This window comes from Alligator mississippiensis, chromosome 3 (genome assembly GCF_030867095.1).
Source record: "Alligator mississippiensis isolate rAllMis1 chromosome 3, rAllMis1, whole genome shotgun sequence".
Classification (NCBI taxonomy): Eukaryota; Metazoa; Chordata; order Crocodylia; family Alligatoridae; genus Alligator; species Alligator mississippiensis.
This window is the reverse complement of record NC_081826.1, coordinates 299,811,037-299,836,092: the sequence shown is the minus strand read 5'-3', so window position 1 is coordinate 299,836,092 and position 25,056 is coordinate 299,811,037. Positions and strand designations below refer to the sequence as shown.

General features: G+C 54.4%; 1 protein-coding gene across 4 annotated transcripts in view; it reads right to left on the bottom strand.

The window, feature by feature from the left end:
• Window positions 1-25,056, bottom strand: part of DNAI1 (dynein axonemal intermediate chain 1) — a 214,096-nt gene that overhangs the window by 59,555 nt on the left and 129,485 nt on the right. For all 4 annotated transcript variants that reach the window (XM_019480027.2, XM_019480028.2, XM_059725327.1 and 1 more), the window contains exons 17-18: window positions 18,870-19,018; window positions 17,105-17,204 (exon numbers count right to left, since the gene is read on the bottom strand). In XM_019480027.2, coding sequence (XP_019335572.1) covers window positions 17,105-17,204; window positions 18,870-19,018 — 249 coding nt within the window. The remainder of the gene's footprint in view (window positions 1-17,104; window positions 17,205-18,869; window positions 19,019-25,056) is intronic.

Sequence of the window (25,056 nt, the reverse complement as noted above, 5' to 3'; positions counted from 1 at the left end):
GCTTGGGAGATTTGTACTAAATTAGCCAGGTTTCAGCTCAGGCCTGGCATGGAAGACGGACTGCTTTCCCACACGCGTGAACGCAGGGAGAGCTAGCCGAGGTGTTTTTACCGCAGTCTCTCCTATCACAGCAGTGTAGACATACACTGGGATGTTTAGCTCTGACACCGTTCAGCAGAGGCCTAGCCAATACTGAGCAGCATGGAATAATTACCCCCTCTGTCTTCCGTGAGATGTTCCTGTTAACGTCTCCCAGACTAAGATTTATCTCTTTTGCAACAGCATCGCTTTATTGACTCATTTGGTTTGTGGGCCATTATAGCTGCTGGATCTTTCTCTGCCCTGCTGCCACATAACCGGTTATTACTCATTTTATATTTGTGCATCTGATGTCTCCCTTCCCAAGAGCAGAGCTTTGCACGGGTGTTTATTGAATTGCATGTCATCGATTTCAGACAATTTATCTGATTTATCAAAGTCATTTCAAATTCCTGCCCTGACCTTCGGCGTGCCTGTAACTCCTCCCCACTTGCTGTCAGCCACACTCCATATGTCGTGGTCCAAACTGTAGAGACAAGGACTAAGCCAGGGGTGGTCAATCTGCAGCATGTGTGCTACAAGTGGCATGGGTAGCCTCTGAGTGTGGCATGCGACAGATCAGGGAGGGTACGGGCAGGGGCAGGTGGGGCTGGAAGCAAAAAACAGCAACAGATTGGGCAGGGAGCTTACGGCAGGGAGCAGAAAGCAGAGCAGCAGATTGAACAAGACTGGAGTGGCATTTGGGGAGGGCTAATTTATGGTGCACGTGCCAAAAAGGTTGGCCCCATTGGACTAAACAGGAAAATTCAGTCAACACCCCTGCTGGACCCCACTTGATACGTCCGCCCCGGCTGACAGCGAGCCATGGATAACTCCTCTGTGAGTGCAGCTGTGTACCCACTTCCTACAGTTTTGTCTGCGCCGTTCCCAATTAGCTTACGAGAACATCCTGCAGAACTGGGGCCGAAGCCTTAGTGAAGTCCAAATACTTCCCATCCACTGCTTCCCCTTACCCTGCCCAAAAAGGAAGTTAGTTTGGTGTGACACAACTTGAACTTCACAAATCCAGGTTGGCGCTTTCGTTTCTTTTGATCCTCTAAGTGGTTGTAATTGGACTGTTTAATCAGTGGCTCCAGCATCATTCCAGGAATAGAAGCTGGAACGACCAAGCCATAATTATCCAAGTCCTCCTTTGTGCCCCTGCCTCTTGCATCTGAAGATCAGTGCTACGCTCACTCTTCTCCAGTCCTCCAGGACATCAACTCTCCCTCCAAGGGCTCTCAGAGATCCTGGGTTTCATGTTCGCAGACTGCTGGAGGAAGTGGCGGACGTGCACTTGGCTAAGTTTAAAATCAGCCCCTGCTGTCAGGAATACGTGGAAACTCGGGGATGCTCAACCTCTGGCCCACAGGCCACATCCAGCCCCTGACAACATGTCATCTGGCCCGCAGGGCTCTCCACAGGCCTGATCCCAGCATGCAGGGCTGGGCAGGGGCAGCATGGGGCCCTAGGGTCCGATTCTGGCTTGCGGGGCCTGATCTCAGCACATGGGGCTGGGCAGGGCCTCCGGGCCCAATCCCAGCACTGGTGGCACAGGCTCCGGGGCCCAATTCTGATGCATGGAGGCAGGGATGGCCCAGGGCTGACTTAACTGGAGGGATGGAGCCTCGATGCTAAGAGGCAGATAACACATCCTGATCTCTAAGTGTCGGTCTACTTCCATCTGTGCGGGCTCTTGCTCTCTGAGTGGACTCAGATTCAGAGGGGAATTGGAAAATGCCTCACAGTTCCTCTTGCAGAAAGGAAGCGAGCCGTTGTGCTGGGGGACCTGCCCTCGGCTGTAATTCTGTAAATGCAACTTCAAGCCATGTCAAGTCGGCTTCTGCCCACTTAAGTGCGACCAGAGGCACTTACGGGGAACAAGGGAGGAGGAAGATGTACTTTGCTACTGGCTTCGTGCCCCCAGGAGTGTGCTGGGCACTGCATAACAGGCTAAGTGTACACACGGTCGCTGGCAAGACAGGCTGGGAGGGACAAGCAGAGGCTGGGAAGAGAGACACATCCATTCACATAGAGAAACTGGACCTTTTTAGCCTCCGCAAGAGAAGGTTGAGAGGCGACCTTGTGGCTGCCTATAAGTGCATCACGGGGGCACAGAAGGGAATTGGTGAGGATTTATTCACCAAGGCGCCCCCGAGGGTTACAAGAAACAATGGCCACAAGCTAGCAGAGAGCAGATTTAGATTGGACATAAGGAGGAACTTCTTCACAGTTCAAGTGGCCAAGGTCTGGAACGGGCTCCCAAGGGAGGTGGTGCTCTCCCCTACCCCGGGGGTCTTCAAGAGGAGGTTAGATGAGTATCTAGCTGGGGTCATCTAGACCCAGCACTCTTTCCTGCCTATGCAGGGGGTCGGACTCGATGATCTATTGAGGTCCCTTCCGACCCTAACATCTATGAATCTATGAACCACTGCTGCTACTGCTCCTCTTCCCAGCTGATCCCAACACCCTTGCAGGCCCTCCCCACAGCCTGCAGCTGGAGTGGGGCTGGAGCACCTCTGGGCTGCCCTGCACCTGGGTCCACCAGATATGGTGGTGAGTGGGTCCCTCTCTCCTGCTGCTGCGCCCTGTCCAGCCCCGTCGGATGTCCACACCAGCCCTGTGGTTCCAGCTGTGGGAAGCAGCTGCATGGGGCCAGTGGCGATGGCAGCCAGGTTTCCTGCCCCTGCTCCCTGCCAGGTCCCACCTGTGTGCCCCCCACCAGCCAAGAGCAGGGGCAGGAAGAGGGAACCTGCTGTCCCAATGAAGCCTGGTGCCCAGCACCACTGCTCCCACAGCCCCTGGCTGGAGAGCAGCAGAAGCTCTGGGGCTCTTCTTGCCCCCAGGTCAGTCGGGGACAAGTTCACCCTTCCTGCACCTGCCCCCTGCCTGGCCCTCCTGGGCATCCCGGGCAACCCAGGGTCTCCAGCAGCACCTCCAGGGCCTGACCTGCGCTCCCTGCCCTCCACCGGTGTTTTGGCTCAGAGGTGGGTTCAGGCTCTGGCCCTGCAGCTGGGGAACAGGATCCCCGTACCCTGATTGCAGAGCCATCTCCCTCAGTGGGACAGACCCCATCCGAATGCGCTCTGGAGCTCCCACCACCGCAACAGCAGCTGGTGGGCAGGGGGCCCCAGCTGTGTAGGTAACACCAGCCACTGTGGCTCTCGGGCAGTCTGCGCAATATCCTCCCCCCCGCCCCCCCAAGCAGCTCTGCCCAGAAAGCAGAGTAGCTCTCGACAGCTGGTGCTGCCAGCAAGAGCCTCAGGGCATCATGCTGGCTCCCTCTGAACCCCCACTGCCCTCAGGAGGGGCCAGGACCCTCCTACCTAAGCTGGCACCAGGGAACGAGCTGGGATGCGACCACACCAGTGCCCCCCCATGGATCTGTCCCCGGCTCAATCACATATGACAAAGAGGTAGCCAGCTTGGGGGTGACTGAAGCTGCGATTGGAGGTGCTGAGGCAGAGCGTGCACTTTCCAGACACCAGGACTGGGGAGGGGAGGGCAGCGTGGACGGCACCAGGACGGAAGAAAGAGCCCAGCGGGGCATCGAGACCTTTCCAGATCAGCAAGACCTGAGATCAAAGCCGCAGGCTGACAAGGAGCCCTGCAGAGCCTTGATCCGAGCGTGTGGGAGCCAGTCGATGGCTTGGAGCAGCAGGGTGCAGGGAGGCAATGAACCCGGCAGCACCTGTCTGGCCTGGCTGCTTTGGCTGGCATTGGTGCTCAGCACTAAGGAGATGCACATCGGGCAGACAGGGCCCATAGAGGCTGGCTCATCACCTTGCAGGGGTAAGCCCAGGGGGTCGGTCTCCCAGGGCAGGGCTTGCAGAACCGTGCCCCCAAACTCCCTGCAAAAGCATTTGCAAGGCTGGGATCGCTCAGAAAACCTTACAGCTGCCAAACTCCACCTGCCTTTTAGCCACGCGCCAGCTTTTGCCTCCCATTAGTGGCGAGCAGGCAGGAGCCGTCTGAAAATAGCCCAGCATTTATCCTCGCAGGCAGGGAAGGGGGGTCTCGGGAACGGCTTACGGACCCCTTAGGCCCGCCTCCAGGGGAATCCTTCTCTGCAAGTGAGACGCGCTCCAATCCTGATCACGGAGACTTGTTATACAAAATAATTGTTCAGTGGCGCATGTTTTCTCCGCATGGGAAAGGGCAAGCACGCTTCTGGACTGCCAGGGCGGATTAACTCATTTCCACAAGGTTGTGGCGTTTAAAGCATTCCATATTTTGAAAGGTCAATAGCTTTGGTAATGGGGGAAAATGCCCTGGGAGCAGCTGTATATGAAGTGTTCTTTGTAGGAGGCATGCAGCAGCATGGCATTTATCTTGAAGCCATCAATATTTACAGAGGCCAGCAGTAATACCACTGGGCCTTTGCTGCCTTGCAGGGGGGGTTTTGCAAGCCTCAAAAAAAAAAAAAAAAAAAAAAGACACACACACAAAAGCAAATATACTTGGGCTTAATTAACTGAACCGCTTCACCTGGTCCGATGCTGACTTCTTCTCACTAAAATGAGTTTTGTCTGTCGCAACAAGGGCACTGTTTAGTGGCTGCTGTCTTACCCTAGAGATGACCCAGGATGCCTGGACTGCAGCTGCTGGACCTTTTAAAGGTCATGTCATTGTTTCCCATTTAGTCTCCTCTCTGATGGGAAGTGGAGGAGAGCAAGAAATGCATCTAAACCTTCTTTTCGAATGCATCTTCCATCAGGGCTGGAACATAGCATCTGGAAACTTTTTTCTAGGGTGCGTTTGCACCTGGCCTGCTCCCCAGGGGGGCTCTCTGATACTGGCATCTCGGGTTTAACCCAAATTCAGCTGGAGAAATAGCTGCTTACAGGTGTTTCCTGCTTGTCTAGACTTAAAGGGTTGTGGCCTTACCCTTGAGGGCACCCCCCCTAGCAGGACAAAGCGTGGCAGAGCATCTTCCTGTTTCCACCCCAGCAACTCTGCTGACCCACCCAGCTTTCAGCGCCTTGCCGGTTGGGGGGAGTGTGCTGCCGGCCCTTCCAGCCTACCCAAGATGGGAAAGGTCCACTGAGAAACAAACTCTGCCCCTGCCTCTTTCAGGGCTCAGCAAGCCCCTCATCCCTTCCCCAGCTCTGTGATGGACCAAGAAAGCCAATGCTTCTGCTCTGCTGAGCAAACCAGTCTCCTGGTGGCAGCCAACTGCTTCCCACTGGGCTTACCTTTCCATGCGGAGGGTCCAGCAAGAGGCCACCTCCCCTGGCTTCACACCACCCGCCGGGCTGCTGCCCCTCAGCTGTCCTGGGCTTCGGGGCTCTTCCCTGGAGGCCCAGCTCCCACCTCCGGTGTCACAGGTCAGTCCTGATTAGGCCCTCGGCTGCCCACGAACTCTTCCAGCCCGGTGCACACCTGCCGTAGACATGGCTTTGGCACAGCTTATTGTTAGGCTCAGTGCTGACGAGTCCAAATGTGAGATGGGATTTTTCAATTGTTTTCCTTGGACTGCATCGCAACCAGGCTCTATCATAAGCTCTGGCCTCCAGAGGCGAGCTCCAGCGAGCTCTGTGGGAACTTCAAACCATTCTGGGCTGTGCTGGGAGGGGGGATGTCAGGCAGTGAATTTCGACTGGCAAAGGTCTGTGGTTTGTAGGGAAAATCCAAGACAAGCCCAAAGCAGGATCCCAATGCAAACGCCGCTGAATGTCAGGGCGACTGAAAGCCACGGCCAGCTAAGGCTCAGGACCCTGTAGCAGGTCTCTGTCTTCACAAGCTGATCCAAGCTCCCACAGCCAAATTTAGGAGTCTGCTGAATCCAGATCCACGTCCACTTCTTTCTACATCAGAAGCAGGTCACTCCGCCAAGCCCATCTTTCTGCTGGGTTTCATTATTTGTTATAGGAAGCCTGTCACCCCTCCCGTTATACTTCAATACGGCTAATCACATTAGTAACTACCCCCACATGTCCACCTGCAGCTTAACCTAGGAGGGACATCGCTGAGCTGGAGATATCAAAGCAACGTCTGCTCAAACAACAGCGTGTCAGGGTTCAGTGTTAGAATAAAAATATCTATCCACCTGCCTGCTAAAGGAGCCACAGTGTGCTCTTCCCAGGAAACACAGAGCAATCTGAAAGGCAATTATCTTGCCGAAATGAATATAGACTATTCTCTGTGGCCACAGGGGATTAGGAGCAGTAGGAGATTAGGAGCAGTAGCCTCAAGCTGCAACAGGGGAAATGTAGGTTGGAGATGAGGAGGAGCTTTCTGACTCTGGTCAGGCACCTCGAGAAGCTGTGGGATCTCCATCCTCGGACACTTTCAAGAGCAGGTTGGACAGATACACGGCTCGGATGGTTAAGTCAGGGCTGATCCTGCCTTGGGCAAGGGACTCAACTGGATGACCTCATGAGGTCCCTTCCAGCCCGACTTCCCTATCATCCTACGATCAACAACGTACCAAGCAAAAGACTCAAAGGAAAGGGAGAAAACTGTTCATCAGCAGCTTCTCCAAAGCAATTCAGCAAAGACTGACTACAGAAGTCTGGAGCTGTCTGGTATCGATGCAAATCAGGCCATTTATCTAGGCTCTGAGGCATCAGTGTAGAGGCCTGCCCTTTGCCAAGGATGGAGCGGCTCTGGGCTACCTCTATTTTTTTTTAAATTTTCACTGCAAGTTTTTATTTGGGTTTCAGTACATACCCCTTGCAGTGTTTTCCCCCTAAGTAGGCCATGCAACTAAGAGCAAGACCCGTCAAAGGAGAAGGGGAGTATGGAATAGGCCGTTTTCACCGTACCAGGCTCGAAGCCAGGCAGGCCAGCTATTCACGTTCCTTCGATTCCTTAACAAAGGTGCTGTCTGTAGTGCAGGCACGGCTGCCAACGCGCACAGCCTCACTGGGAGTCTCAGGATACGCAGAGCTTTTCTCCAGGCCCCGGCCCTGGCTGAACCCAGCCCAAAACGCAGGCAGCAGAGAAGAAGGAGCCTACGCTGATGATGTTTCAAGTGTCATGATCTCCAAGTCAGTTCCTTGAAGCCCGGGGTCTGACATATGATTGTTGAACCTTTTGGGGTTGGCAGTACTGCACTAAGGAGGAAACGCTAGTCTTTAACATCAGCACCGGCGGTCCTTTAAGACTTTGAAATGGGCCTCAGTTTTAAAAGGGGCTCTGAGCAATGTTGAACTCTTCAGGCCTGATAATAGGTGGGTGCAAAGTCGGAGGCTGTTCCCGAACGGGAGGCAGCGAATGCCTCATTCTCCAGCTGCACACCCTGGAGTTTTATGTAGCTTATTAGCATGGATTTTGTTCGGCCATTAATGCAGCCTGCCCTTCATTAGCGAGAGATATTGAATCATTCACACTAAGTGAGTTCGGCGCTAAATGGAACGTCTCCAGGAATGAATAGATTGTAAGCAATTATCTGCGACGCTTATGGGAAACCTGAAAGGGTCTAGGAGAAATTCAAAAATAATCAAGCCAGGTTTCAGCAGTGTCGAAATCCTACCATGCTCCGTCAGGGCTTGGTAGCTGGAACAAGGGGCTGGGCTTTCTGACCATGCCGATCCAGCGGTATCCAGAGGGGAAGGAGCCCCCAGACCAGTCAAGGCAAGAGTCACCCCATGGATCATGATTGTGAGGGCAGCTTTGCTGCTCCCTTTCAGCCAGCACAGAGGGCATGAAGGCTCCTCACAGCAGTGTTAGCTCCTGCCGAGATACTCCGTGGGAGACGCACAGGCTGAGCAGGGAGGCGAACCTGAAAATCTAGGGAAAGCTGCTCCTTGAGTTCCCTGAAGAGGTCAGTGGGACTTGATCGCAGCCCAGGAATGAGGACACGATGGCTTCTAGCACAGGGCTCTTTAGCACAGCCGGGAAAGGCAGAGTGAGATCTAGGGCACAGAAGGCATGAACCCTAGATGGGGTTGGACAGGGTGGCACAGATCCACCATGCGTTGGAGGTCTCCTGCGGAGAGCACGTGGCTCTGAAGGGTATGGAGTCTGAGCGGATGCTGGGGTGTGATACAGCGATGCGTGGGGGCATCCCCCGTCCCGGGTCAGACTGAGGTTCACAGGGAAGGGCCACAGTGGTCCTTTCCCACTTGAAAACCTGTACCCCTGCTGCGTGAAGCAGCCAGCACCCTGGTGGCCCTCAGTGTGTTCCCAAAGGGACGGCCTGGGATCTACCACCTGTACACTTCCACTGAACGAGCCTCAGGCTGCCTGCAGCTTCAGTGAATAGCATGAAATCAGGGCTGGGACCCTAGAAACCTGGTTTTTCACCAGAGCTAGCATGAATCTGAGTCACTTGACCCATGAGTCAGAGTTTGCATCTTATGTGGCTGTTTAGACCAAAGTCAGAGGCCATCCCAAGTGGGCGTTGATATACCCCGGGGACAAGCTGTGGGTGGACGGATAAGACCGGGCCCCTATTCCTTCTGCACATCATGGTGCTGTTTACTCCAGTGCAAAGTGGGGGGGAAGCACTCTGTCCACTGGGTGTTTCACATCCCGCTGCTTTGGTCTAAACAGCCACATAAGATGCAAAGCATTAAGCGATGGGACTCCAGCAGTGGGACCCCAGGGAATCCAGGGGTTCAAGTGCTGCCTGGCATGGATTTCAGGGCTCCTTTGTTCCTTGCTACGTTATGGCCCGGTGCCTCTTTTCTGCTGGGGATCTGCGCTAGATGGATGAATCAAGAGTGCCCAGTTTGTTTTGGAGGCAACAAGTTCACAGCGCAGCTCACTTCGTATTGACTTACAATAAAGTGGTAAGACCTCTAACTGGATTCTTTGCTCTGAACCTTGGCCTGCTCAGCAGTTCATGGGCTATGGGCAGGCTGTTTTACAGCAGGGATAAGTCAGAGCCGCCTTTTAGCCCAAGAGTAAATGGCTGTCAGCCCTGCATAGGCCTCCGCATGCACATGGGGGGAAGAGGGAGTCACTGTGCTAGGTCCCCAAACCTGCATACACCCAGCAGGACCTCGCCAACCCACTGCCATGGCCTCATCAGACCAGGTGGGGTTCATCCCATTTGCTCTTGTATTGGCACCTTCTCTTAGAAGCCTTACTCAACCTGAAAGTCCCCAGCTGCAATAGCTTTCCTGAATATACCTTTACTTGCCTGGGAGGGGATTAAATAGCAGCCTTCACCTCCCTGCAGGGGGGCTGCAAAGAGGATGGAGCTGGGCTGGTCTCAGTGGGGGCAGATACAGGACAAGGAGCAATGGGCTCAAGCTGCAGCAAGGGAAGTTGAGTTTGGATATTAGGAAAAACTTTCTCACTAGGAGGGTAGGTAGTAAAGCACTGGAACAAGTTACCCAGCGAGGTTGTGGGATCTCCATACTTGGAGGTGTTTAAGTCCCAGATAGACAAAGCCTTGGCTAGGATGATGTATTTGGGGCTGGTCCTGCTTGGAGCAGGCGGTTGGACTAGATGACTCCTGAGGTCCCTTCCAGCCCTCTTTTTCTGTGATGCTATGCCAGAGCCCCCCAACACCCCCTCAGTCACTCCGACCTCCAGATGATGAAACCTCACCCGAGCCCCCTGGATGTGCTACCTGGACTGCAGTAATGAGCTAGGCAGAAGGTGGGGCAGGGTGGCACCTTAGAGACTAATAGGCTCACAGAGGTAAGAGCTGTTGTCAGCAATAACCTACTTCGTCAGATGCTAGGAATGGACCGGCAGAAAGAAAAGATTTCACAGGGAAGGGAAAGGGGCAGGGAAGGAGACACCACTAACAGCGCTGTTCCCGGTTACCTTTAAACCACTCTAAGGCTGTGCAATGACAGGCGCTGTTAAAGCCAGAACCGTTTCCAAGCAGTGGCAGGTTAAGCCTAAGTGCTGCCCTTGACCTGCAAACTATGACTTGCCACTAAGGGGCCTGGCAAGAAGTGGCATGGCCTGGAGCCAGGACTCTCCCTCTCATCTCGGAGTGGAGCCCCAGGGGTTCAGCAGTGCGAGCATGGAGCCTGGCGATGCACGCCTCCCCGGGCTCCATGTTCCCACCATGCTCAGTGCTAGGGAGCTCTCTCCCTCCCAGAAAAGGGGGAAGCTGGGGAAGGGAGCCATGCCCTCTCCCCCAAAATTGTCCTGGCTAGGGGACAGCTGCCCAGATATGGGGCAAAGGCATAGCACCCTGAGGGGAAGGCCGTGTGCCTGGCCCCCAGCCCAGGGGCCTGGATCAGATGTCCTGGGGTCCCTGGAGCCAGCCACATAGTGTCATGTGGGCTGGGGTCAGACCCACTGGGGGTGTTGGTGGTGTTGCCTTGGGGCCAGTACACCCCCTGGACAGCAGAGCTTGGGAGAGTGGAAAGGCTGTTGGGGTAGAGGGGCTGGGAACCGTTCATCCTGGGATGCTGGATGGCTGCAAATCAGTCACTTTTTCTCCGTGGAGCAGACTTATAATACCTTAGCTCAAGCTAGGTAGAATGGCTCAAAGATAATCCTTGCCCGAAGCAGCATAACTTGAAGACTTGCTGGTACTTAGCACAGTGTAACACCCTTTAATACGCGAATGCTCCCGTTTTAAGTGCCTTTAGAATGGTTTAAAGGTAACATGCAATACCACCCTAAGAGGGGTAGTAAGTGGGTTGATTAGATCAACTCCAGAAAGCACCTAGAGACCCTCACAAACTCCAACCCATCCTGAGACCCAAAGAAGGATCCCAAATGATGGCCTGAGATACAGCTGAGAGCCATCACATTGTTACCCCCGTAACCGCAGAGATTTTCCCAACTCAGGGCACTGCGTGGTACATTATTAATGGTAATTATTGATTATGATGGGGTTCTGGGGCCCACACCATGGCAGAGACTGTACCATTAGGAAGTTGTTGCCATGTTCTGTTAGCTCAGTGCTGTTGGATCAAGCTTGAGTATCATCTGGTGGAGTCAGCCTCAGTAACCAGCATTTAGGGTATTACATACCAGCTTAAGGGCCATGTTCTGCCCATAATGGGGGGACCCATAGATGTTAGATGTTAGGGTCGGAAGGGACCTCAATAGATCATCAAGTCCGACCCCCTGCATAAGCAGGAAAGAGTGCTGGGTCTAGATGACCCCAGCTAGATACTCGTCTAACCTCCTCTTGAAGACCCCCAGGGTAGGGGAGAGCACCACCTCCCTTGGGAGCCCGTTCCAGACCTTGGCCACTCGAACTGTGAAGAAGTTCTTCCTAATGTCCAGTCTAAATCTGCTCTCTGCTAGCTTGTGGCCATTGTTTCTTGTAACCCCCGGGGGCGCCTTGGTGAATAAATCCTCACCAATTCCCTTCTGTGCCCCCGTGATGAACTTATAGGCAGCCACAAGGTCGCCTCTCAACCTTCTCTTGAGGAGGCTGAAAAGGTCCAGGTGCCCCAGTCTCTCCTCATAGGGCTTGGTCTGCAGGCCCTTGACCATACGAGTTGCCCTTCTCTGGACCCTCTCCAGGTTATCCGCATCCTTCTTGAAGTGCGGCGCCCAGAATTGCACGCAGTACTCCAACTGCGGCCTGACCAGCACCCGATAGAGGGGAAGTATCACCTCCCTGGACCTATTCGTCATGCATCTGCTGATGCACGATAAAGTGCCATTGGCTTTTCTGATGGCTTCGTCACACTGCCGGCTCATGTTCATCTTGGAGTTCACTAGGACTCCAAGATCCCTTTCCACCTCTGTGCCACCCAGCAGGTCATTCCCTAGGCTGTAGGTGTGCTGGACATTTTTCCTCCCTAGGTGCAGCACTTTGCATTTCTCCTTGTTGAACTGCATCCTGTTGTTTTCTGCCCACTTGTGCAACCTGTCCAGGTCTGCCTGCAGCTGTTCCCTGCCCTCCAGCGTGTCCACTTCTCCCCATAGCTTTGTGTCATCTGCAAACTTGGACAGAGTACATTTCACTCCCTCGTCCAAGTCGCTGATGAAGACATTAAAGAATATCGGTCCAAGGACCGAACCCTGCGGGACCCCACTGCCCACACCCTTCCAGGTCGAGACCGACCCATCCACCACGACTCTTTGGGTGCGACCCTCTAGCCAATTCGCCACCCACCGGACTGTGTAGTCATCCACGTCACAGCCTCTTAACTTGTTCACCAGTATGGGGTGGGATACCGAATTGAAGGCCTTCCTGAAGTCTAAGTAGACGACATCCACCCCTCCTCCTGTGTCCAGGCGTTTCGTAACCTGGTCATAGAAAGAGACTAGGTTGGTCAGGCACGATCTGCCCGCCACAAACCCATGCTGGTTTCCCCTCAGCATAATTTGCCCTGCCGGGCTCTCACAAATGTGAGCCTTGATAATTTTTTCAAAGACTTTACCAAGGATGGAGGTGAGACTGACCGGCCTATAGTTGCCCGGGTCCTCCTTCCTCCCCTTTTTGAAAATGGGGACCACGTTAGCCCTTTTCCAGTCCTCCGGGACTTGGCCCGTGCGCCACGAGCATTCGAATATTCCCGCCAGTGGCTCTGCAATGACGTCGGCCAGTGCCTTCAGCACCCTCGGATGGAGCCCATCCGGGCCTGCTGACTTAAAGGCACCCAGTTCTTCCAAGTGACTCTGCACCATCTCAGGGTCTACGCATGGAAGTCTGGCGCCTTGCTGCTGCCTCTCTACAACCCCAGTGAGAGACTTGTCGTGCCCCTCGCTTAGGAACACTGAGGCAAAGAACTCGTTGAGGAGTTCAGCCTTGTCCCCCCTATCTGTCACCAATTGCTTCTGCCCATTTAGCAGGGGTCCTATTCCTCCCTGGGCCTTCCTTTTACTCCCAATATATCTAAAAAACAATTTCTTGTTGTCTTTTACTTGGGTTGCCATCCTCAGCTCCATGGTAGCTTTGGCCCGCCTAACTGCCTCCCTACAAGCACGAGCAGAGGAGGTATATTCATCTTTAGTGATCTCACCCTGTTTCCACTTTTTATGTGCTCCCCTTTTGGCCCTTAGGCTGCCCTGGATTTCTCTGGTCAGCCATGGAAGCCTCCTGGCCCCTTTCCCTCTTTTGCCTCACTCGGGGATCGTCTTGCTTTGTGCCCGAAGGATCGTTTCCTTAAGGCACAGCCACCCTTCTTGGGCACCCATCCCATCAAAACTCCTACTCTGCAGTGCTTCCTTGACTAATCGCCTGAGTGCATTGAGATCAGCTTTCCTAAAGTCTAGCACTTTCACCCTACTAGTTACCTTACCCACTCGACGTCTTATGGTGAATTCTATTATAAGGTGATCACTGTCTCCCAGATAGCTACCGATCTGGAGGTCCCCTATCATGTCATCTCCCGTTGCCAGGACCAGGTCCAGTATGGCATTCCCCCTAGTGGGACCGTGTACCTCCTGTGTCAGGTGGAGGTCCTGTACACAAGTTAGAAACCTGCGTGAGCGATGGGACCTTGCTGACTGTGTCTCCCAGCAGATGTCCGGGTAGTTTAGGTCCCCCATGACTACCGCCTCCTTAGCTTTTATGGTCTCCGAGAGTTGCCTCAGGAGCCCCGCATCTATTTCTTCCCCTTGATGTGGGGGTCTGTAACAGACCCCTACCACCAAATCCCTTTCTCCTTGCCCCCCATGTAGCCTAACCCACAATCCTTCTACTTCCTCAACCTCGGACCCATGTGGGGTGTGTGGTGGGGGGGAAGGGCCATGTGGAGTGGTGCAAAGTGTGCATGTGTTCCCAAAGCCAGCCTGGCAGTGCAGGGCAGGCCAGCCCTGGGCGGACAGGGAAGTCCGCGTTGACGCGCACTTGCCAGCATGCAGCAGGGATGAGATGAAGCCCGGCTCCCACCCCAGCACTTGCTTCATATGAATATTCATCACAGTGATTTGCATAGATGTCTACCTGCTGCAGTCCGCAAGGACATTACAGTGATTTCCTGTGACGGCTCCCTGTGCTACTCTGTGCTAACGACACATGCCTGATCAAGCTGCTAGTGTGACAGCTCTAGACCCTTCCTACCCCTTCCCCCAATGAACCCATGCACAGCTGACAGAAGGGCTCCCAAGGCTCTGCTGTAATCCCTGCCTTGGGCCTGCTTCCCAATGTGTCGCTGTCTCCTCGGGGTACTCCAGGGGACAGGAGGGGCAACAGGAGCTCCCTGCCCCCTTGGGCAAGTGGCCAGTGTAGGCTGAGTAGGAAAGGGCCCCTGGAGTTAACCCCTCGAATGCCATGGACTCTGCAACTTGACATACAGCCATTAACTGGATTGGTTTCTCCTGCCCTCTCAAAGGGGAGGCTGGCAAGGCAGGTCGGTTCCCCCTTCAACTACCACTGGTGCCAGACTCACCCAGGACCATTCAGCACGTCATGGGGGAAGCAGGTAGCTGACTGCAGGTCCACAGGCTCAGTAAACAGGACCCACATGGAGGAGGGGTGGGGGACTACAACATGGCTCGATGTTGGTTGGAAGTGTTCATGCTGTTACCACTACTGGTACCCTGGCCTCTGGGCCCGTGACTCAGGCCACCTGAGCCAACCCATGCCCTTTCACAGCCGGTCCCTAATTACATCAAGCCACTGGCTTTTTGCTGTTTCAACTGCAAAATGTATTTCCAGTGCTCAAGTACTCCTGGACCTGGAGATGAGAGGTTTTCCAAACTGCCCATTGCACACAAAAAAGTTCACAGTCATTTGTAGCCTGTCTCAAACCCAGTCACATGAATGAGCGATCGATGGATGATGGCAGGACTGACTGGGCAACCTGCGTGCTTCACGAATGAGCCCCAGGTCATGACAGCACAGCAGCATCACTCCCATCTGCTGCTGCCTTCAAAGCTGCAGGGTTGCAGGAGACCAAGGTGAGGGGTGCAGGCACTGGGGGAATGTGTGGGGGGATGGCTCTTGTAGCACAAGCTATGCAGCCAAGGCCACAGGAATGACTGACCTGCTGGTAAAGACCTGACAAAGAATATGACACAGCCAGTGAAGATCAGGCTGCTCTTGGGTGGAGCTGCTGGTTTAACTGGGTGCAGGAACAAGAAGTTCGTGCGGGCCGAGACTGGATGTCGTGTTCTCTGAACACCATTAAACACCGTCCGGGGCCCAGGGCTGTCACTACATCCTTCACTCTTCCCATCTGAACCTTGCTGCTAGCTCCAGGGAGGGGATGGTTTGTGCAGGTATCAGCATGACACTGTTAACACCAGGGCTCCATCTGGCTTGTGACACACAGCTCTGATCTCCTGGCTTCCACCCTCACAACACAGGTGACCTACTCTGACCACCCCTGCCTTGCTCCATTATACATTTTAATCTGAACTACTGCCCCAGGCTGAACCAGGCCTGGCTCTGTGGCTGATGTGCCTTTGCTCTTGGGAAAGCTGCCACAGGTGCTCTACAAACAAGCAGCTAGGACCTTTGCTTTGCATTTGCTGGAGAAAAACAGCACGTTTGTGAGCAAGGGGCCTTGAAATCCCATGGCAGTGCACATACTGGGGCTGTTCAGAGAGACGACCCCACGACTGATTCAAGTGGCAGCACTCTGGCTCTTCCTTGGAGGCTGCGTCGTTGAGTCAGGGCTACACTGGACACTGCTTTGCTAACACTGAGTGCTCTGCCTGAGCCGGCCTGGCTGTGGGGCAACCAGGCCACGCTAGTATATCAGCAAAATTAATTTTTCTTTGACTATAATGGTTAAACTGCAATAAAACTGCCAACCTGATGATCTAGGACCAAGTTCTCTGCTAGTATTATTGGGAGAAGCCCCATGCTGTCTCATGTGCTACATTCATACCAGCAGAGAAAGGGGTCTGTCGTTTCACAGCAATCCTTCTCAGATGGCTCCCTGCACTGGCAGCTTGCCAGGACTGAATTAACTGTGCGAGATGCTAGATGGATGGTTAGGGGCAAAAATCTAACTCCCATCAGCCCGACATTAGGACTGTTCTAAGTATTGCGCTAACAAGTCATTAGTCTTGGAGACGATTCCACCTGAGTGCCGGGTGAGAAATGCTGATTTCATCCCATTTCATTACAGCAAAGGGCTCCGGGCTGCCTTTGGACACATCACTGTAATTGAAGGCTTATATATATAATATATATATACACTTTAATGCTTCCCTGAATCTTGGAAGTTCAGGCAATACTGATCCAACGTCAGGTCCCTCTGCAGGACTTCCCCATCAGAAGCCCATTGACTTGACAGTCAAGGAGCAATTTCAGAGGAAGGCCCAGGTCCCAGGAAAGCCTCTGGCCACACTCCAGGCTACCATAAATGCTTCCACCTCAGGTATAAACTGGTTCTAACATGAGTGCAAATGGCAGCTTTCGTGGTGTTGAGAGGGGTTCGACATGATTGGGGTTGCCAGCCCAGGGGGGTGGAGAGAATGAAGGAAGCATTATCAAGAGGAGGGTATTAGAGAAAGCAGCCTTCTCATGTTGGTGGTTTAAATCATTGTGCACTTCTCCCATACCAATGGCAACCTTCATGCCTGCACTAAGAGGAGCAGGCTCTCAGCTGAAGCAGGATCTGTGTTTGCTTACACCAGAGCCCCGGGTTTGGCTCCCTAATAGCCATTACATTGGCTTTGCACATCTCCAGAGGGCCATGGGAACTGCCTGACTTGGACAAGGCACACGCATCCCCGCCATCCTGCCATGGCTGAGTTTTGCAGCTGGCCCCTGCCATCTGCCAATGGGTCCCCTGGTTTTCAGTTTAAGACAGGCAAAGGCATTGGCACTGCTGTGAAGAAACCTTGCTGGCTATGTCATCCCGGCAAGTGCAGAAGCAGTTTTGAGGGGGAAATGGGAAGTGTTGCTGCCCCGAACTCCTACCATACAACTGCCTCAAGATACTGGTGAGCTATGGAGTCAGGGGCAGGAAGGGAAGAACTCAGACTGAGTAGGGAGCATGTGTTACTCTCCTCCCCAGCTGCCAGCCACCCCACTCCACCCCCCTGTAACCAGAAAGCCTTATTCCCAATTTCTCGCATGCATTCCTGCTCCTGAGTCTCTGACTCCAGCCCAAATGAGGCAGCCAACAGCAGCTGGCCAGATGCAGCCAGCTGGGTGCTGACCTGCCTCCCCACTCAGTCTGGGAACACTGGATTGCAAGGGCCTTTCTCCTGGTTCCAGCACATCTCGCTCCCAAGCTCCTACCTTCCCATCAGTGGTGACCGCAGCAAAGGTGGTGGAAGAGAAAGGTGCCCAGGCAACGTCGCCTACAGCCGAGTTCAGGTCATAGATGAACATTGGGGTCCTGAAAGGAAAGACCCAAGGAGAAGAGCTCATCTCAATACATGCCACTTCCCCAAACCAATGACTTCCTTCATGCTTGCAGTAAGAGGGGCTGTGACCTCAGCCCCGGGGAGAAACACAGAACAGAGCAGCCTCTGGCGTCAGCAGTAGGAGGTGGAAAGTCTCTCTCCTGCCAAGGTCTTTGCATGACCCATTGGGGTGAAGGCAAAGCAGGCTGCTTCTCCCCCCTCCTCTGGAGGTTGCACTAAGAGCTCCCCCAGCCTTCCCCCAGGTCACAGCACCCTGGCTCATTCCAGAGACACTGGCCAGTGAGAAGAGCTGGAACTGGCCCACTTTCAAAACTTCAGTTCTATGATTGTGCCCAGATACGTGTCATTCACAGGCCTGGGATCTATTGCTCTCAAACGGTCTGTTCCTTCTGCCCCCCTTGTTGCTGGGTGTCATAAGTCTTTTGGCCGTGAGCTGCCAATGTGGATTTCATGTCACATTTTCCTGTAAACCTGAACTGAAAACCGGAGACGTGCCTGCTTTTGTATCACCCAGGCTGGGCCAAGGTTTGCTTTCATTAGCCTCAGGTTTTGGGGCTCACAGGCTGCAGAAGGGGGGCTATGAGCCCTGCAGGACAACAGGGAGATCCAGCTACTGAGAAAGGGCATGGAAAAGAGGAACCACTGGGTTTGAATAAAACCCCTCTGAGTCAGAAACAAACCTGAATAAGAGCCCTAAATCCCTGGCATGACCTTGGGAGACACCTTCCAGGGACTTACAACACTGATGCAGCTCTGCAACACCCTGGAAGCAACAGTACATTGTCCCAGTGGGTCAGGCATGGCCCAGACACAGACCCCATATACTTACAATGTAGGTGCTCCCCATGTGTCCCTCGGGGATAAAGGTGACCACAAGAGACATAACCAACAAGTTTTACACCCTGGAAGATACTCCACTGCTCCTGGGGTACAGGATGGGAGGTGGGGGGTCTCCAAACACCAGAGTGGTGGGAGGGGGACAGTGGTCAGTCTCGTGTCCCTGCACTTAGTTCCTGTGCCTGCGTAGCCTGGGGCTGCCCCTGTCAGAGCAGATTCAGGGGGAGGGGGATTCTGAAGCCCCTTTGAAGTCAGTGCCTGGGGCTGATGCTTGCAATTACTCTCATCTCTCCCTGCAGCGGGCTCTGTGACTGGCTCTCTGCCTTCCCAGTTGTGCCCCCACGGGCTGGCTGACAGTAAGATTGCTCCAGCGGAAGGCAGCAGTTGGGTGGGGATACTCCTAATGGGGAGGGATGGCTGATGTCAGATAGCCAGGCCCAGCACCATGGGGGTTGTTAGCCTCCTGCCCACATACTTGTAATGCAGGGCTGTTTTGACCCAGAGAGCTCAGCTGCAGGCCAGAGGAGAGGCACACTATAGCTTTCTGGCACTAGACTCACACGTGCAGCAGTCCAGGAGCCTCTGCTGTTACTGCTGGAAGAGCTGCTGCTCTCAGTAAAAACCCAGAGAATGAGGGAGTCGTTAGCAACACGTCCAGCCAACAGTGATGCGAAGAACCCCAGATGTGAGCAGACCAGGCAGGCTGCACACCGTGTGCATTATTGCTTGTGCTGCAAGCTGGACTCTCAACCCACAGCCGTGAACACTCAGCGCCCAGGTCAGGACGCAGCGAGACTTACTTGATAGTGTGGTCCCAGATCTTGACGGTCCAGTCAGAGCTGCAGGAGATGAAGACTTTCATGTGGAAAGGGTTCCAGTTCACGGCATCCACAGCCATGTGATGGGCATCAAATACGTCCAGGAACTGGCTTGAATAGGCCTTGGAGCACTGCAAAGGAACCAGGAGCTGGGGTCAGGGACAGACGTGCCTTGGGAGCGCGGCAGGACGGCGTCTTGGCTCCGAGGAGCGCTTTTGGTTCTGGTACCTACTGGGGACGGGGTGCACGGGGTCATGACCATTTGTGCCAGGCATGTGGACACCCTGGCATTACCGTGCTAGGCAGCAGGGTCCCCTCACACACTGTCTGCTGCATCGGGGCTGCCTCCTGTGCTAGGCGCAGTGCAGCTGTGTTCACGCTGCACTGCAGGAAGGGCTCAGCAGCACGGCTGAGTGTCAGCTTGCGCGGGGCAGTGCAGCCCGTGAGGATGCTGCAGCCTGGCACGGGGCATTTGCAGCACAGATCTCCCTCAGGTTTTTGGTTAGTGCATGTGATGCTTCTCCCCTGCATGGTTTAGCCCTGTGCCTGGCAGAGAAATGAGCCTGGATGGGAGAGGGCCTCGATTCATTTCCTTCTGCCCACACTTACCATTTCTGCTGTTGGATGCACTGCAGCTGTGTGCCCTGCCCAGGGCTTACTGCCCTCTAAGACACAGCCCCAGGGAAAGGCAATTGCTAAAAAGCAAGGGGGACAGTGAGGGGCACGCACTGCTAGCAACACCCAGGGAAAGCCTGCCTCTGTTGAGGTCAGCATTAGATGGGGGCTTGCAAGGGAGAGCACAGACACGGGCCAGTGCTCCTGGGTGCCACGAACAGCGATACTGCAATGCACGTGAGTGCAGTTGAGTGTCTTGGGAGCAGGCCTGGGGAACGGCTCCAGCTGGGGATAGACCATGGGGTCTGTCCTCTGGTTCTCAGCCAGGTGGGTCTGGCAATCCTGCAGAGCCTCTAGCCGGCACTCAGCCCCCCTGGGTGTAATGCTGCTGGCAGCAGCAGTGCTGTGGTCCCACGGCTCTGTTCTGCAGTCAGAGCTGCTCAGCGTGGCACCATCCTAGGTAGTACTGGAAAGCCCTTGCTGCTCTGTCCAACAGACCCTGTCCAGGAACGGATCCTGCTCCATCTCCGAGGGAGATCTATGTCGGGGTGCTCGACCCCAGTGCCAGCCGACAGGGTCCCCACAGCCATAGTCCTGTGTGCTAGATTCAGCATTCAGGGGGACGTGAGGCCCAATCCCAGCACATGAGACTGAACAGAGACAGCGTGGGGCCCCGAACCTGTGTACAGAGTCTGGGGGAAGCAGCACGGGGCCCCAGAACCTGATCCCCGCACACAACGATGCATAGACGTGGTTCAGGCCTCCAAGGCCCCCATCCTGGTGCCCAGAGCGCGACACAGGGTCCAGGACCCCATCCCAGCATGCAGGGCCAGGTCGGGGTGGCACTGGGTCCTGAGCCCCCAATCCCAGCAGGCAGGGTGGTGCAGGGTCCCAATCCCGGCACGTGAGGCTAGGCGGGGGCAGCTCAATCTGGATCAAGATGTGTGGGCCTGAATCCTGGGCTGCAGGGTCTGATCTAGCCCATGGACCAGCCCTGCACTATTCATCTGCCTGGCAGGGCCAAAGGCTGAGCGCCACTGGTGCAGACAGGCTCCTCACCCACTGACTAGGTCCCAGGGGGCACAAAGCAATGCGTGGGCCAGCAGAGCTTCCAGTGGGTCAGTGCATGCATGGATGGCTCCCAGGTGCCCAGCAGCAGGGCCAACTTGTCCCCGGCGAGGGTGGCTTTAGCCTGCAGTTAAGTGCTGCTGTGAGTGCCAGAAGAAGGACTGCCCAGGACGTGACTCTCTTAACCCCGGAAGACTTTAAAGTGCTTCATGACTGGTTGTTCTCTAAACCCGGTCTTCGTTTAGCTAGTCTGTGGAGAATGAAAGGCAATACCATGAACAGCCTCCAACCACATCCTGCACTGGGAAATTGCCCCAGGCCCCTGGGGGACAGGTGCTCCAGCAGCCCCAGAACCCACACATAGCTGGTCCTAACGCCACTTGGGGAAACGACCCAACAGCAAGGGAGGCAGCCAGTCAAGCTCCAGCTGGCAAGGGCTCAGTGGGTGGGAGCTTGGAGAACCCAACCTGCAGCATGCGGGAAGAGCTCAGCTTGCCCACAAGCATCCCTAGAGCTACCACCCGTTGTGGCACGTGGATCATAAATGGCGACCCACTCCAGGGCCATGCTGGCAGCCTGCAAAGTGCTCAGTTTCTGTGTCAGGCTCTGCTCCTTTCTGCAGCACTGGATTTCAGGGTCAATGTTCCCCTTGTCTGGTCATGTCACGCTCAGTGACAAAGGGCCAAATGCTGCCCAGCTTTGTGCTGGGTGGAAACAAGATGCTGGAAGCCTCTTCCCTCCCACACACTTGCACCAGGGCAGGAGGTGCTTGTAGTTAGGCATCAGGCTCTTTCAGGCTCTGGCCAGCAGAGACAGGAGATGGCCCCAAGGGGACTGGCCCACGTTGCCCTGCTTGCATCTGAAAGCTGGCACTGGAGACCACCCTGCTGCACCTTTCCGTTGCAGTCAGCAGGCCTTTGTTGTATGGTTTCCCTCGGGCCCCAGAGCCCGTCAGCCCAGGGCTCTGCTCTGTCCAAGTCAGGTGCGTGAAGTTACAGCATTGCCCAAAGACACCCTCAAGTTCCTTCTGCTTTTCAAGGCCCCGCTCAGAGGAACCACTACAGCCTGCCGCAATCACAGCGGTCTGCCTGCTCCATCCTAGGCTGGAGTTTGCAGAGAGGGGGTCAGGAGCCATCTGTTCAGCTGATCCAAAGCTGCAGGGCCCGCCCTTCGTTTGCCAAAGGAGGTGGAACTTTGTCCATCACCCACTGACGAGGGGCTTGGCCAGCAACAGGCTGAGACCAAGCTGCAGGTAGTCAGCAGTGAAGAGTCTGCCTGGCGGGAAGCCTGGGGACCAGCTGTAACGGATGACCAGCAAACGAGGGAGGAGCCACAGACAGCATTAAGAGCTGCAGGGCCAGAGAGCCAGGGAGAGAGGAGGCTGGCATGCCAAGGGAGAAGCCTGGAGCCAGGGTCACACCTCTGCTTCTCTCTCATCTGCCTTTCCTGGAGGTGGGGAACTGCACCTTTAAGGGGCTCTTGTAAGATCTGGATCTACCTGAGCCACCTTAGAAGCTCCTGTTACCAAGGCAGCTCTGGATACAGCTGCAGAAGAGACCCCCGGTTATCTCTGCTAGACCCCTTGGCTCTGGCTGATTTCTGAACAGTCCCCCAGTGTGTGTGTGCGGTAGGGAGCAGAGTGATTCGTGCACCGGACCAGAGGGAGGAACCCCAGGTCCTTCAATACTTGCAGTCCTGGTAGAAGTTGCTTCATGCAAGATGATGCTTGATGATAACTTTCCAGAGGGGACTATGACGTGGCTGCCTGCAGTACTAGGGGACCGTTCGGTGGCCCAGGAGTTCCCTTCTAGCCCTATATCCAATGCTCTGTTGTTTGTGCACCTCTACACCAGTTTCCTCATCCAAAAAAGCCAGGAGGTAATGCCTCTCCAGACACACGCGCACAGAGGGGCCCTGGCATGCATCTCTCATCAACAACTAACTAAATCAGAGCTATATAGCATAAGCTTTCATAAGCAGTGGACTTACGTCACCAGATGCTATCTGGCGTAAGCCCACTGCTTACAAAAGCTCGTGCTATGCATCTCATTTAGTCTATAAGGTGCAAACTTACCCTGCCTTCTCCCTGACTTCAGACTACCACAGCTAACTACCTCTCTCATTAATGCCAGGGATCTTTTTCTGGAAATTAAACTGCTCGCATTCTTGTTTCACTGCACAGACCCCTCACATTGCCATGTACCACGTGTGCAAATGGTGCAGGTTGGATGCCCAGTGCAATCAGTTTAGGTCTGCTGAAGCGTTAAGGGAATGGGATACTTGCAAAGCAAAGGCTGGCTGCACAGGCAGCGGCCCATTGGGGCTCTGCAGCTTGGCTCTGTCCTTTCTGCTGGATGGTCACCGTCTGTGTTCTGACTGGTCTTTGCCCTCGCATTGCCTTTGTATGCCAGTAGTGATTAAGGCTATTCATAATGCAGTATCTCCATGAGGTCCCCTGCTTGAGGTCAACTGCAGGAATATGGCACCTGCCCCAAAAGGATTGCTGAGCTCTGGGAGATGAACGTCGCTGAATCATCTCCCTTTGCAGCTCAGGCTCATCAGAAGTTTGCTACTACTGCCCAAGTGCCACGTCCCTGAGACACCGGGCCCGCAGTCATTATCCTGCAGCAGTCTGCTGTGACGGTGCATGCTGTAGCAATGCTCTCTAACTGCTAGTGCTTCATCAGAAGGGAGGGGAGAGGAGAAACGTGTGCTGGCTTGGTTTTGAAAGCAGCTCTGTTGCAAAGAGGCAAGCAGGACACGGGTAATTTGACAAGTGAAAGAAGCTGCTTTCTTCGACTGTCAGCGCGAGTTATTGACTTGAAAGACCTTTAATGTCTCGTGGCTTTAATCAAGAAGCGTCTTGGCCAGCGGCTGTCTGGATCCCACAATATTAATATTCAGGGGACTATTTTTAAGGCTTTCTCTAGACAGAATTGGGCACAGTTTTGATCAGAGGACACTGCAGCCATCACGGAGGGATGGCTCAGTGTCTTGGCCCCAGGCTGGCTGGCTGGAGTGCATGAGGCTGACCCAAGGCTTGAGTGCCAGGCTCAGAAAGGAAAGGCATGTAGTGGTTGTTGCTGAGACTGGCTCCAGCTTTCAAGGACCAGCCGGTCTCTTCAAGAACCCGGGGCCTCCTTCAGGGTTGGGACGCTGGAAGGAGCCCTTGGCTACATGCCCAGCAGGTCCCTGCCCTTCAGGCCTGGCCCCACCACAGAGGGGGAACAGAGGCCATTCACTGTCCCTCTTGCAGCCCCCCCCACGCTGTCTTTTTCTGCATGAGTCCCCGTGTCACTAAGCACAGGTGGAAACTCTCCGCTCCACTTTCGAAGGGAAAACTGGGTCTGGAAGGTACCTGGCTTCCCCTGCAGATCATAGCGCCCTCCGCACCTCTCTGCTTTGAGAGAAGTAACAAAACCTCAGGCAGATGTCACTGGTGCCCTCCGCACCTGGCCCTTGTCGGCAAAGACCTGGCGCAGTCATCACAAGTGTGGGGCCCTTTAACTGGTTCTGGAGCTAGGTGACAGAGCTGAAGTAGCAGAGGAGGGCTGCACGGCTGCTTAAAGGGGCTGGAGTGACCTAGGAAAGCAGGGAGCTCCGTTTACGTTTAACACCTGTAAGGGGCGAGCAACTGGAATACCTGAAAAGAGGCTGAACGCATTAGTCGTGAGAGACATGGGGTACACGAGGGACCAAGGGGGAGAAGGGGGTGCAGATCCCTACAAAAACCCAGGCAAAGATGAGGCCTGTGGGGTCTCCTGCTCATCACCTATGAAGACCTGCGGATCTCCCGAGAGACTTTCTGAATACCTGGCTCCAAGAAGACGCTCTGTCCTCAGGATTATGTCAAATCTATGCAAGGCTTTCTCGTGTCTTTTTGGCTTGTTATTTTGCATTTTAAGTGAGGATAAGTGGTGCATGCTGTCACTGCATCTTACTGGGCTGCGCCTTAGCTTAGGCAGAGTTTGCCTGTTGTTCTTTGTCGCATACTTGAAATTGCAAATTGCTGTGCTCAGTAAATGCTTTCTTCAGAGAACGGACTATTCCTTCTCAAGCATTCATGAATTCGGTGCCACTCCGTAATGTGAAGTCTGGTAACACCCCTACCAGGAGGCAAGCTGTCTTGCGGGGGTGACCACACACGCATGTCTTACCCTTGGCAAAGGGCAGACACTCAGAGAAGTAGAGACAGAAGAGACCAGTAATACGGTTACAAGCCCTTACCATTCACAATGCTGATCCCACTGACTTTAAAGGGAGCGAAGGAGCTGTGCACTTTGCCAGCTCAGGCCCACAGCTCCCAGGCAGCATCCGTTCCTAACAGGGAAGTCAGAATCATTTTAAAGGGACCGTAGCCATTGGAAAAAAAATGTCAAGTGGAAACGTGAAATCTGCCTGAGGTTTTGTTACAGACTAAATTTAAACTTTTCCATTCTGCTTAGCTCCTCAAGCCTTTCCCTTCACTTCTTCATCTGGATAATTA